The 15,472-nt window shown below is 35.7% G+C and overlaps 1 protein-coding gene across 1 annotated transcript in view; it reads left to right on the top strand.

Annotated features, from left to right (window-relative positions):
• Positions 1-15,472, top strand: part of LOC111085344 (transforming growth factor beta receptor type 3-like) — a gene marked incomplete at its 3' end in the record, with an annotated part of 50,032 nt that overhangs the window by 1,810 nt on the left and 32,750 nt on the right. The window contains exons 2-3 of the mRNA XM_022383498.1: positions 9,054-9,178; positions 10,084-10,290. Of these exons, the coding sequence (XP_022239206.1) occupies positions 9,128-9,178; positions 10,084-10,290 (258 nt within the window). The remainder of the gene's footprint in view (positions 1-9,053; positions 9,179-10,083; positions 10,291-15,472) is intronic.

Here is a 15,472-nt window from a genome sequence, read left to right on the forward strand (position 1 = left end):
TCTTTCAAATGCGTTTAAAGTTTTTTTCCCCAAAAAACTTTGTCTTCAAAATAAGGGTGCGTCTTATATTCCGAAAAATACGGTATATATTCCCACCGCATCGTTCTAGAAATTGAAAAGCAAGACTACGTGTTAAAAGCTTTGACAGAACAAATGTATTAATCTTCCACTTTACATAGACAAGCGTGTCGTGCTTTGTTCTGTTAAAACGAATTTCACTTATTTTCCTTTACCGGTATAGTTAATTCGATTTAGTTTTAACGAAAAACAAAACACATTCTTCTTCTTTATAGAAGAAATTTGGAGAATTTCCACTAACGCCTCTCTTCTTATATACGTTTCAATACTCTTGGTTTATTTTTTAATTCTTAACAGGTTTTTAAATTGTCCGGTAATTCAATACTTAGCTTATTTCAGTAGCAATGACTTTCTGCTCTCATTTTGTTCCCCGAGTGGCACAGCGACATGTCTGCGAACTTATAACACTAGAAACCGGGTTTCGATACCCGTGGTGGGCAGAGCACGGATAGCCCAGTGTGTAGTTTTGTGCTTAATTCCAAACAAACTGTTCTCATGTGATCGGTCGTCCATGAAAACCGAAATGACGGTCTATTTTCATCAAGAAAAACTTTGGGTTAGTATGACAGCATTGTGATCAGTAACTTGAAATCAGGGGCTAACAAGTCGAACGTATCAACTGGACAGGATGTTGTAACACACTACTGCTACAGGATCCTTAATTAAAACGGGCGTACAGACCATGTAACGTCAGAGTTTATCGAGTACGACCTCAGGTGTTAAACTATATTTATTATAGCACCATCATTACGCTTCCTCTGTTTTACTGTTTCTTCAGAAAACATTAGATATAGCTTCTTCTTATTGCTGGAACAATTTACTTCATCAACTATATATATATATATATATTATCTTAGGACGTGAAAGATGGCTTCCCGTGTATGTAATTGTAAAAAACGCCCATAAAAACTGCAAAACACAAAATGTGAAACTGCAACTCTGCATGTTATCTCCTTATGGACTCAGTAAACCTTCATGCCAAATTTGGTGAAGATCCATCAACAGGGGGAGAAGTAGTGGTAAAAAACGCAAAATCGGCCATAAAACCATCAAAATTGAAAATTTGTTTGTATCTCCCCATGAACTTCTGTACCAAATTTGGTGAAGATCCATCCATAGGGGGGAGAAGTAGTGGTAAAAAACGCAAAATCGGCCATAAAACCCTCAAAATTGAAAATTTGTTTGTATCTCCCCATGAACTTCTGTACCAAATTTGGTGAAGATCTATCCAGAGGAGGTGAGGTAGTGGTAAAAAAAAAAACGCTCATAAAAACCACAAAATGCAAAAATGAAAATTTGTATCTTCCCCCTCATGAACTTAATGAACCTCCATACCAATTCTGATGAAGATCTATCGACACCCTGCGAAGTAGTTACATGGACAGACAACAGCCAGTACAATTTTTTTATATATGGGTTCCTTCTTGTTGTTACTTTCAGTAATACGAAAGTGATGCCTTTGAAAAACATATTAACCATGTTGTGTTTCGTATTTGTCCTAAAATATCAACGATAAGTCGACATTAGTGCACAAATATTGTCGGTTTCCTTGGCAACATAAGTACGTGTAGAAACATAGGGTTTAAAGAACAGAGAATTATGACCCCAGATTATAAAGAATAGATAATATGTAATTCATCATTTATGTGTGTGTGCGCGCGCACATATACATACTGTACAAAGTAAATTAGGAACCAGTACATTACTGGTGTATATTTGGTAGGTAGCTGAATTATAACTTGCAAACCATTAATTAAATTGAAAAGTTATACTCTTCCCAAGATCATAGTCTACGAAACTGTGAACGTGAATCCGCTTAGCAACGAACCACCAGATTTCACGATTCTTAACTCAAACATTAGAATTCACAGAATCGTTATTTTAACCGTAAGAGCAAATATATACTCTCACTATAAATGGTCAACGCAGCTCGCCACGCCACTCTGGATGGTGTTTTGGAGAAAGTTTTCTCATCCACTAGCCTGTTATCTAGCCAACGCAGTGTGTCTCGTGGGTGTGGTAGACGTGAAATCTGACCATGAGATGGGTTATATGGGGTTTAAGTGCGCAGAAAATGCTCACCAGTTTATTTTTCCAGTAATTTCCTGTTCAATGTAGACATTGGCGATAAGTGCACGGTGGGGATGGGCCATAATCACCCTTCAAAATAAGATCAGGTTTAATAACACTAATGTATGGCTTGTAAAAGGTTGTTAGAATGTCCTTCGTTAGATTTCCATCTGGTGGAATTCTTCTAACTACAAGATTGTCTGGAATTTCCATCAAGATAAATATCTTGGACAACATCATACACAGACGAGGAAGAAGAACCCAGAACAAGTCTTGTTTATAACAAAGTTGTAACTTTGGGAGAATATGGTATGCATCGTATTACAGTGATTTGTACCGTTTTACACATAAAATAAAAGACAGTGTAGCGAGGGAAAGACACCATCGAGTTTCATAAGTCTATCTATGTATCTATCTGAGAAGAAGGTAAGCAATAAAAACCTCTACCGATCCATTCATCCATCTTTCTTGACTTATTTTAATAAACTGACACAGCTTCCAGTAACATCCTGGTATCTTGCTCTGTGCAAAGTTGAAGAATCAATAGAGGAATGAATCGGCTCTATTCCATCAGATAACCTTATACTTTTGGGAAAACACCCATTGCATGCCGATATACCAGCAACAAATCAATTATCCTATCCTTGAGTCACCACGCATCATATTGTGTAATCATATATACGTGATTCATCGATCAAACATACACACTCACACATAAAACAACAAATCCCAGTTGTAACTTTATTTTCTGCTGTTATTATCATAGATGTTCTAATGTTACTAAGTTGTATGGACACTGATCGTATAAAGACGGACAAAAGATAATATAGTTTTTATGCCATGTTTTTATCGGTTTTATCAGAGCAGTAGATATTACACTAAGCGACGCAGAAGTTTCCCACTGCCATTTTTTTTTATCTTGTTCTTACAGCTGGTCGAAATATGCGCCATAACACAACAAAATATCTTGCAAGGTTAATGACATTTCAACCAGTTATTGTCACAAAAGGCGAAAAGACAACGAAACGCACACACATTACTAAAACAATCATAGTCAGGGCGGGACTTGGAAATATAATGGTGGTGAGCGACTTTTTCATCTTCATTTATGTTCAGTCTTTAGTGGGAAGACATCTTGATAAAACACGTTATTTCTTCAAATTATTTTCAATTCAAGTCAACGATCTCGCACAACATATGTATTTTAATTCATAATATAGGAGAGAGATTGAATTGACCCTAAAAATGAAACTAGTAACGTCGTAAGGTTTATTGTATTCATTACCAACCAAGTTGGTCAAAGAAAATACAAGTTTTTAATGCTTTTTTTAAACGTGCAATCCAAAACTGTTTGATTAGTTACGTATGTTGGCTTTTGTTTATATTTAATAAGATATTGTTTGTTTCAGAATTTTCGCGCAAAATTACGCAAGGGCTATCGGCACGCAACCTACTTTTTAAATGATAGGTTAGAGGGACACTCGGAAGTACCCACAACCAGCTCATGGACTACTCTGGTCCATAGTGAGATTCAACCATTTCTTATTTAACTGCTGGTCCATAGTGAAATTTAAACATGTTATTTAGCTACTGGTCCATAATGAGATTTTAAACATCTCTTATTTAGCTACTGGTCCATAGTGAGGTTTAAACATCTCTTATTTAGCTGCTGGTCCATAGTGAGATTTAAACATCTCTTATTTAGCTACTGGTCCATAGTGAGATTTAAACATTTCTTATTTAGCTGCTGGTCCATACTGAGATTTAAACATCTCTTATTTAGCTATTGGTCCATAGTGAGATTTAAACATTTCTTATTTAGCTACTGGTCCATAGTGAGGTTTAAACATCTCTTATTTAGCTGCTGGTCCATAGTGAGATTTAAACATCTCTTATTTAGCTGCTGGTCCATAGTGAGGTTTAAACATCTCTTATTTAGCTGCTGCTCCATAGTGAGATTTAAACATCTCTTATTTAACTGCTGGTCCATAGTGAGATTTAAACATTTCTTATTTAGCTACTGCTCCATAGTGAGATTTAAACATATTTTATTTAGCGTATCTAAGGCCTCAAAGTTTAGACTTAGTTTTTTATGGCAACGGGACGCGAACTTCGAATCCTCAGATTCACAGTCCAAGCAAGCAACTACTAGGTCACACTCAATCCTTTATTAGGGTATAAAAACACACACACATATATATATATATGAAATTATTATAAGGTCGAAAGATAAAAGGAGCAAGGAGTGTGAAACTAAAATATTTATACTAATAATAATACTATTAAAACCTTTTTTTATAATCAATTATTACGAAAGAGGTCTTAGTTTGGTTTTCAGACAACGGTTTCTTCATAAATATACACGCCATACGAGTTTATTCAGTTTAGACTTCTGCTAAACGTGTTTGTGTGTATATATATATATATATAATTCCACTGCATTAGGTACAGGCCATGTACTTGAATATAAACACATTGGTAATAAAATAATCGTAAAAATCAGCTTTTCCTGCTACTTTTTATGTGTTCTTAATTCCGCCATCAGTCTCGAGCTGAGTGAGGTTAATGAACTCAGTAAACTGCGAAATTTCATGTTTTTCGTATGTGACATATAACTGAATATCTGCCTTTATACCAAGAATGTCAATTCTTCGAAATGTGCAACAGATTTATCAGTTAACTGTTTTTTATTATTATTATTATTATTATTTTTCAATGTAAACCTTTTCGGGACCAAAGTGTTCAGTGAGCTGGCTGCAAAACAATGTAAGCGTATAGATGACGAGTATTAGGGTTGGGTGTTGCTGACTGGCTGGGTTTCCTTTGGACAGTATTTCGACATTAGGGCCGTCGGCAAGAAGCCTTAATAACTTTACCATAAATACAAAATAGAAATATATATATATATAAAGTTTCAGGCTAAAAAAAAAAAAAATGCACATAATTAGTAGAGCTGAGGATGAACAGCCACTAAGGATCCGTGAGGGTCTCGTGACTGCTATTCTGAAACAGCAAATTTCAGCTTTGCTAATTCTCCTCACAGTATAAGCTCCTTTCCACTTTCCTATCACAGATTATTTGCATAACATTCGATTTCCGTTAGGCAGAGCCTTACCTTTGACATTCAGGCATTACGTTGATAAGCAGTCTGAACCCGGATTCGTTGTCAAAACCAAATCGATTTGAATGTATTATCATCTAGCGTTTTGGATTAATTTTAAATTGGTAACGTTTTGTTACAACGTTAAAAGTTGATTCTATACACAGAAATTGATGCTGGTTTTGTGGACATTGAATGATTTGTTTTTTTTTTTGCTGTAAAATTTAAAACTAAAAATGTAACAAAAAAATCAGTCGGATGGTCAAGTAAGTTATTGATTTAAGATTATGTACACTGAAATGTCACTCAAATATCAACAAGTTTTTAGTGATGATTTAGTAAAGATAATAACCAATGATATTCAGTTGAAGCCCTGCTTAGTATTCATTTAAAGATATCACTATTTTGGGATTAATAAAGTAATGATATAAATAGGGGTGTGAGCCGCCCTTTCAATTGTTTTGAGTCATGTCACATGAACAGTTGTCCGATTCCAAGTACGTATGCTACTCGCGGAAATAAACGTTACTCGCGGAAATAAACGTTATTTTCTTTTTGGCGTCGGCTTTACATATTTTGATCCATATTTCCTAGTTTAAGCTAGCTCGAGCCAAATTCGGCCTGGGGGTCAGCGTTTCGGTCTGTAGATCTGAGTTTCCGTGGCTCGCGCCCAATTACAACGGTAAAAACAAAAAATCGCCTTCCGCACCTTGGGACTGTGGGTACGTTATAAGAGTAACTGTCAAATCCCGCTATTCGATTAGAGAGGCCAACGAGTTGGTGATGTTGACTAGTTGCCATTCCTCTGGTCAATCACTTTAAAATTAGGGACGGCTAACTCAGTAGAAGTTGAGCCCTCAGTTGCGTTATTAATGTAATAAAAACTGAAATAGCTGTCAAACTCTAAACGTTTGTCCGACACTTATCCATTTAAACTCTGTCTTTGGGGTATCCACACGAGTTCGTCTTCCAAATTTAATCGAAATTGGTTCAGCTTGCTCCACATAACAACTTGTGACACCAGGCTGACCAATAGATGGACAACTCTGCCTTATATATATATATATATATTATCATAACAAATCCATTTCCTCGCATACAAAGTATTAAATGACTGTGGTATCCTACAGTTATGTAGTAAATTGCATTTCAAGCCTGTATTAAATTCGGGCGGACTTGTAACTATAGAGGTTATTTCATTTTTAGGTCACTGGTTCCTAATCTGCCCCCTCCCCACGGTCCCGTTTGTGTGTGTTTAATGCAAGGGAAGGGTGTGTGTGTGTGTGTGTGTGTGTGTGTGCATGAGGGCAATTTCAGACAAAGCTACTGGCAGCCACTGTTGTAGTTTTTTATTTACAAGTATTTTTTTTTACACTGATAATTTATGTGCGCAACAAATAGAAAACTACTGTTGTGTGTATACATTTGAGTAGGGGGCCAGTGTTGTTGACCTGATAAAATTCACATGAATTAAATGCGGTGTTGTTTTCAGTTTTTTTTTTTCATTATTACTGTTACGATGTGTAAGATTTGGTCGCAACCTGTGGGAATCGACAGACGTTAACATGAGATTTTACAAGAAAAGAGAAAATCAAATACTCCAAACCTCATGCCACGTCAGCAGTCAAACAGTTGCACGTATACATCAAAGACATTGCGAAACGGAATACACCATCTCGTTTACACGTTTTTATTATTTTAAGAAGCTTGTGTGAGAAATTGAAAAGGCTGGAAATAAAAACAAAATATTAGTAGGAACAGATGTCACAAATCTATAACATAGCCGATTTTTTATAACATTTTTTTGATACGACGAAAAAAGTTACGTCTGCGTGTCTTAAGCTTTTTCTAATGGTCAAAAATGATGCTGTATTTTGTAACTGTGTGTAACTTCTACAGTTTTGAAAATCTGTTGTATTAGTCGTAAAAGCATTTAGGCGATGGGTGTTTATTGCATAATGTTAAACATGTAACGTGCAATTTGTAGTATTAAATACGTTGCGGGCCCCCAAGTGGCACAGCGGCATGTCTGCGGATTTATAATGCTAGAAACCGGGTTTCGATACCCATGGTAGGCAGAACACAGATAGCCCATTGTGTAGTTTTGTGTTCGACTACAAACAAACAAATACGTTATGATGGTTTGATAATGTTTTTCATCAAACCGCGTAGTTTTACAACAAGAAACTGAATTAAAAAGAATTTTGTTGGCGTATTCCAGTAAAGCAAAGTTACAACTTCAGCTAGAAGACTAGAAAGAAAGAAGCCTGCTGTACAAATTCCAAAGAGCATTTGAAGTGAACCGAGGACTCGTGTTTGTAACTAAAGCAACCGGTTCAAAATACCTGAATGGCTGGTTTAGATTTGGCTAAGGCCTGACGTGGACCGAAAAAAGCTATTGTAGTCAGAGGGAATGAATAGTGTGCAAGCTTTGATTAAAAAAAAAGTTAATCGCAGGAAGCTGGAAATTTACATATGTATACATAATGCCTGTGTTATATGCATGAAATAAGTTGAACATGATTCGTTTTGTAATTTAAGAATAACGATTTAAGTTGTAGCTTTCCCATCGAAAACTTGCAAGTTTCAATGGCGAGGATACTGAAATATGCATTCATAAAGATGTATTTGAACGGGCCTAAATAACAATAGTATGAAAGTTTTTTTTCATAATTATGCTTATTTTGACCTTTTAAAAACTACACAACTAATCCTCTGGTTATATCAAAAACGTTTTTTTTTTTTTTAAAGCGTGCACAAACTTTCCTTTCCCCTTGCGAAAATTGTGGACAGCCCCTTACCGTTATGAGCGATTTTAATCAGATATCCACGGGGTTGGTCCATTATGGACCGCGTATTGGAGAAGGAATTTTAACTATAATTCTCAGTTTACTATGTGTGTGCACACGAAATATGGCAAGCTTTTAGTAAAACGTACGAGGCTGTTGTACAAAAAAAATAAAAAAAATCGGATGTGTTACAAAAATACTCATGATATGTTTGTGAATTGACGACGTCGGTCTAACTCAGAATCTGACAAGTCGGAGTGCAAGGTGAAGTTTATGTGAAGAATAAAAATATTTTGGACATGGTACAGTTTACATATTGTATTTACGTAACTTCTAGAACCTTCGAAATGCGTATCTGTAATTTTTTTGTAATATCCTTATATGTTCTATCTAGTGTTTATTCTTCTCTACCACGAACTGTCGCTAAATCAGTAGTTTTAGGGTAAAATGAGTAGTTAATATTCTTTGATAGATTGTTTGGGTAGAGTATACATGATGAAACTTTGTAGAAGGGACGGCAACTACCTGTTGAAGAGACACGAGTCTAGAGGACGACGTCCTCTGCCTTTCGTCTTCAGGTCTTCGAAACGTCGTTATCTACACTTGTCTCTACAACAGGTAGTTGCCGTCCCTTCTACAAAGTTTCATTACGAATAGTTTATAGTTCTAATATCAAATACGCAACATCTTGTTGAATGTCACTCTGTAAAGGGTCGTGGCCTGTGCACTTTGACCCCCACCTGTTCACACAAGGTTAAACTTCATAATATTAAAACGATATTTCTTTACTGTGTTTTCATAAAGTATTTCTTACTTAGCTGTGGACTGTGGCGATTAAGTCACCAAATCATGTGGCGACTGACTCATGAAACCAAGTTGTGTGTTTACTTGTGTTTTCACACAGTAATTTTTTACTTAGCTGTGGATTGTAGCGATTAACTCACCAAAACAAGTTGTTTTTACTTTTGTTGGAGGGTATTTTTCTGTAATAAAACTAGAACCCATTTTCGTTACAGAAGTTAACAGTTCACGTTCGTGTACTGTAAAGTGGCACTTCCAGTCCCAGTATGTAACCCCGCTGTTAGAGAGAATGTCTCACGTGACAGGGTGCACCAGTCAAGATATCACAAGGAATTCAAAGGTACTGATAACTTTACCAAGTAGTAAATATCATTAAACAATACGAATCCTCCAGTCTTAGTATGAAAAGCATCCATACAATGGATAAAATGGCGTTAAACAATACGACTCCTTCAGTCTTAGTATGAAAAGCATCCATACAATGGACAAAATGGCGTTAAACAATACGACTCAATCAGTCTTATGGAAAGCATCCATACAATGGACAAAATGGCGTTAAAAAATATGACTCCTTCAGTCTTAGTATGAAAGCATCCATACAATGGACAAAATGGCGTTAAACAATACGACTCAATCAGTCTTATGAAAAGCATCCATACAATGGACAAAATGGCGTTAAACAATATGACTCCTTCAGTCTTAGTATGAAAAGCACCCATACAATGGACAAAACGTTAAACAAGCCGACTACATACGTTTTAACAAGAAGAGTACCCATATAGGGGGCATATATTGTGACTTTCTGACCTTTAATGTTCAAATATTACTTACAGATAATTAAATACACAACCCAGTTTACAGTAGAAACATTTTGGATTCGATGAGTAACTTCTAAAAACGTCTTTATTGTTCCATACCAAGGAATTTTTTTGATTAACTAAATGTTCAACTTTTGATAAATGTAATTTACATGAAACAAGACCGAATTTTCTTTATTTGTTGAAATACCCGATTGAGAAATTTTAATGTTATACGGTTTGTTTTCCAAGATTTATAATTAAAATAAAGTAATCGCTAAAAAACTGATAAAATCGAATCCTGTTTTATAAATAATTTTATGGAAAACCCGTGCAAAAGAACTATGAATTAAGACTTACTGAGAATGACACCGAGTTCAATAAAGTTCTTTGTAACATTTATCCCTGCCATAAAATCATTATTTTTATGTTTTATTGATTATTCCAGGAAGTTCACGTGCTATACTTGGAGAGTGCTGGATTTAACTCTACGTCATCTTCAGGATTTTTACCTCGCGTGTCTCTCAAAGTTAGGCCTCGCATGGAAAACAGTCTTCACGTTGGCCCACTGGTGGTGATTCTGAACACTGCGACTCCTGTTATGTGGCAGTTGGAAGTGGACAAAATTTCCAATGCTTCCCGTTTTATTGTTTTTGTGAGTAAATCAATTAATTATTCAAAATAATTAGATTTTCCATAATATATATTTTTTGTTGTCGCAATTAGAAATGCGGGATAGGCCAAAAGTTAGTTGCTCCACACTGTTAGAAATGCAGGATAGTCCAAAAGTTAGTTGTCCCACACTGTTAGAAATGCAGGATAGTCCAAAAGTTAGTTGCCCCACACTGTTAGAAATGCAGGATAGTCCAAAAGTTAGTTGCTCCACACTGTTAGAAATGCAGGATAGTCCAAAAGTTAGTTGGCCCACACTCGAATACCTTCTGTGTGATAAGATTTGATTGGCGGGATTGGTTCCATGTCATTTGTGTGCTATACTTACTCATTGTTTATGTTAAACCCTCAATTTACCGACTTGTTTTTATACCGTCCATTACCGCCAGGGTTCACATATTGCATTATGGTAAAAAAATTTATGTAAAATACTCAGGGGATCTTAGCTCTAATTAGTGGGATTGATTGCAATATTAATGGTGTTTTTATTTGTTGCTCACGTGTTATTTGTACAACCAAGCTCTTAAAACAAATAAACAGCAACCAACAAAGTCATCGACCCACGAGCTTTTTGGTGCATAAATAGTTTATAAAAATGTCTTTAAAAAACCAGTGGAGTCCACTTGCAATTCTGTGATTAAGTTGATGAAAACTGAACATAATTACTATACTGGTATAGAATCACTAATTTTTGAACCATCCTGTACATTGATATTAAACGTATAGTGGGAGGTTGGCTCTCAAGATTAGACATCCCGATGAGAGTTACCCATTGATTTAGCTGTTTAAATGCCAGATACTTGTGTACTAATATTCCTTATTTCCATTGGGTAGGTACCACCAGTAAATGTTTTATTGTGTGTTATATATTCGAGAGCACTATTTCATATAAACTGAACAAAGAAATTTTATATCTCATTAAAACTATCTACGGTAAGCGATATAGTGTTGTTTAAACTATGTAGCCATCTTTTTATTTAGAAAGAACGTTATTGAGTATGTATTGGCCCGGCATAACCAGGTGGTTAGGACGCTCGACTCGCAATCTGCGGGTCGCGGGTTCGAATCCCCGTCCCACGAAACATGCTCGCCCTTTCAGCCGTGGGGGCGTTATAATGTGACGGTCAATCCCACTATTCGTTGGTAAAAGAGTAGCCCAAGAGTTGGCGGTGGGTGGTAATGACTAGCTGCCTTCCCTCTAGTCTTACACTGCTAAATTAGGGACGGCTAGCGCAGATAGCCCTCGTGCAGCTTTGCGCGAAATTCAAAACAAAGACAAAGAGTATGTATTATATTTACAGAAATGTGCTGATGAGCACCTTTTATGCTTTTGTCAAATCTCGAGTTGAACTTTGATATAATTTAATTGATTACCTTTCCATTGACTTGTTTATTTTGCATCCTCATTATTCTTAGGAGATGAAGAGTGAGCGCAGATCGTGTTCGGCGCCTTTCAAATTAGCGCAGATTGCTTATAATTAACATCCAATCTTATCTCTGGTATTACAAATAGTTTCGGCGTTGTGGTTTTAAAAGTTATTAATTAACTTGGTTTAGAACGCGAATTCAACGAGAGAGGTAATTTTGTTTAAGCTTATATATATTGGCTAGCAGGGCATGAAATTAAATTTTGAATGAACTTCAGACGTTTTAATGATATTGCTTTAATAAAAGGGGTAGCGAAAGGCTTTCTTAGGTTAAATCTTACAACAACAAAAACTGGCTTTTTCCCTAGAATTCATAAGCGTAAAGGTTATCTTGTTTTTCGTATACGAAGCCTCATTGTGTTATCTACTACGACATTTTTTCTTCAATTAAATACTTTCAGAGGTTCGTGTTGACGTAATAGAAATGAATCTTATTAACAAGAGTTATATTTGCTTGTTCTTGCTGATTTTTTTTTGCACAAAATTGTTAAATTAAACAACTGTTGTGTCACGTCCTGTATTTTCTCCCCACATGCCTTTAGCTTATTGAGAAAACAAAACGTTTTATGATGAAAGGACTTGTTCTTTCCTTCATAATGTTTGTATTAAACCACACTTTTAGTTGTCGGCCTTTCCAGCATTACAGAAACATTATACAGTAGAAATGTATATAATAAATTTAATGAATATTATAAACCATCATGGTTAATCCAGAACAAACTAGATTCAAGGAGGGAGCTCAAAATCTTGAAGTCTGAAATGAAAGTGGTCTCGATTTCACTTGTCTCTCTCTCTCTCACACACACACACATACAAAGGTCTTTACCGTCATCTCCGGGTATGGTGGCTTAATATGAAATGTATGGTGTGGATTAACTCAATTAAAAGTATAATGTAATTAAAAAGTAGGAGAGCAATAAAGAATCTCTAACTTGATGCGATGAAAAAAGAATTTATTTAACCATCCATTTTAACATGTTATACGTTTTAGTGAAGTCCACGTAACCTTGAAAATACTCTGTTTCTTATGTATAGTAAATTAGAATATTTCGATAGGTTCGAGTGTTTATTACGCATTGAACTATAATATAACTATTACTCTTTCTATAACTGGCATGGCCTGACGCATTGAACTATAATATAACTATTACTCTTTCTATAACTGGCATGGCCTGACGCATTGAACTATAATATAACTATTACTCTTTCTATAACTGGCATGGCCTGACGCATTGAACTGTAATATAACTATTACTCTTTCTATAACGTGCATGGCCTGACGCATTGAACTGTAATATAACTATTACTCTTTCTATAACTGGCATGGCCTGACGCATTGAACTGTAATATAACTATTACTCTTTCTATAACTGGCATGGCCTGACGCATTGAACTGTAATATAACTATTACTCTTTCTATAACTGGCATGGCTTGACGCATTGAACTGTAGTATAATTATTACTCTTTCTATAACTGGCATGGCCTGACGCATTGAACTGTAATATAACTATTACTCTTTCTATAACGTGCATGGCCTGACGCATTGAACTATAATATAACTATTATTCTTTCTATAAAGGGTATGGTCTGCTGGTTAGGGCGCTCGACTCGCAATCTTCGAGACGCGGATTGGAATCACCATCGACGAACATGATCGTCCTTTCAACCGTGGGGACGTTATAATGTAACAGTAAATCCTGCTGTTCTTTGATAAAAGAGTAGTCGATGAGTTGGCGATGTGTGGTGTTGACTAGCTGTCTTACCTCTAGTCTACCACTGCTAATTCAGGGCCTGCTATCGCATATAGCCCTCGTGTAGCTTTGCGCGAAATTAAAAAACAAACCAAACTTTCTATAACAGTAGCGTTGTAGTTAGCGTGCCGGGCTACGAAACCGAAGGCTCTAATTGGCACCGCGATGCAACTGAACGCGTTCCGCTCTTTCTGGGTGCGTTATAATATTGACAGTTAATGTCGTTAATCATTTCAAATGTAGACAGACCACTTGTGGTGGTGGCGACGGGTGCTGCTGTCTTCCCTCTTATCAGTATAGTCCGAAATTAGGGACGGCTGTAACTGAATCCAAGAAGGTCTTTGACGTGGCCGTTTATTCCAATTGCACAAAAAAAAAAAAAAAATCCGCTCAGCTTGAATAATACCAAATACTTTATGTAAATTTAGTAGAAAGTACATTTCTAAATATGTTTTGTTCTCTGTACCGAAGCCTCGAACATGAGTAATCTTCTGACTATAATGGACGTAGCGTGTATGTCAGTATCTATCTGTGTATCTACTGAATGGCACCACATAAAAAAAACATCACACTTTGAGTATTCAAGATTCAGACAATTAGAAAAATAACTGTGATATGTGCAACAACTATTTCTTTATAATTCTCACGGCAATAACACAACTTTCTCTAGAACCGTACGTGAGGTTTTGATTGTATCTTTATTGATGCAATTTTTAATTAAACGTAACACTGAGAAACTGGAGTTCTTAAAAAAAAATACCATTTTTTTCAATAAAGGGTAGCACTTTTAATATATAAAAACATTATAGCTTATATCAGTAAAATTTATGAACATTTTGAGCTTATACATTGAATCATTTTGATGCAATGAGTTGCGTATGATCAAAGAGCACAATAAGAACACTTTTCTCGTGCGGTACTTACTTCCCAGAAAAAAACAAAAAAACTTTTGTATAAAAATGTTCACTTTGTAATTTTTTTTTCTACGACGTATGAATACTACGATTAGTAATTAGTAGGACAAGTAGTTTCTGCTAGTGATATAAACGGGTAGAAACTACTAATTCATTTATTAATCGTTTAAGCTGCCGCGTAATTTACGTGTTTGAGTAATATAGCCTCTATTATTTATCTTTCATTACAGTAACGTCATATATATATGAAAAGCTTTTTCAACTATCCCCCTGCTATTAGATATTAGTAAAAACTATTTGTTGTTAAGAGATATAGCTAACGGTACGTGCAATCATTTATTTTTTGTAGCCACTATGAATTGTCTATTTCTATTTGTAATGACGGGAAATTTGTTTTATGGTCCCTGTAGTATTTTTTAAATCTAATGAATTGGTACGAATGCAGTTGCTGTTTTTCTGCGTTGGTCTCTTTGTGTATGTGTATATCTGGAGTGAGGAAGACTCTTTGTGTATGTGTATATCTGGAGTGAGGAAGACTCTTTGTGTATGTGTATATATGGAGTGAGGAAGACTTTTTGTGTATGTGTATATATGGAGTGAGGAAGACTCTTTGTGTATACGTATATATGGAGTGAGGAAGACTCTTTGTGTATACGTATATATGGAGTGAGGAAGACTCTTTGTGTATACGTATATATGGAGTGAGGAAGACTCTTTGTGTATACGTATATATGGAGTGAGGAAGACTCTTTGTGTATAGTGTATATATGAAGTGAGGAAGACTCTTTGTGTATAGGGAGTGAGGAAGACTCTTTGTGTATACGTATATATGAAGTGAGGAAGACTCTTTGTGTATATGTGTATATATGAAGTGAGGAAGACTTTGTGTATGTGTATATATGGAGTGAGGAAGACTGTGTATGTGTATATATGGAGTGAAGAAGACACTTTGTGTATGTGTATATAAGGAGTGAGGAAGACTCTTTGTGTATGTGTATATACTGAGTGAGGAAGACTGTGTATGTGTATATATGGAGTGAAGAAGACACTTTGTGTATGTGTATATAAGGAG

The sequence above is a fragment of the Limulus polyphemus genome, unplaced genomic scaffold (assembly GCF_000517525.1).
Source record: "Limulus polyphemus unplaced genomic scaffold, Limulus_polyphemus-2.1.2 Scaffold341, whole genome shotgun sequence".
NCBI lineage: Eukaryota > Metazoa > Arthropoda > Merostomata > Xiphosura > Limulidae > Limulus > Limulus polyphemus.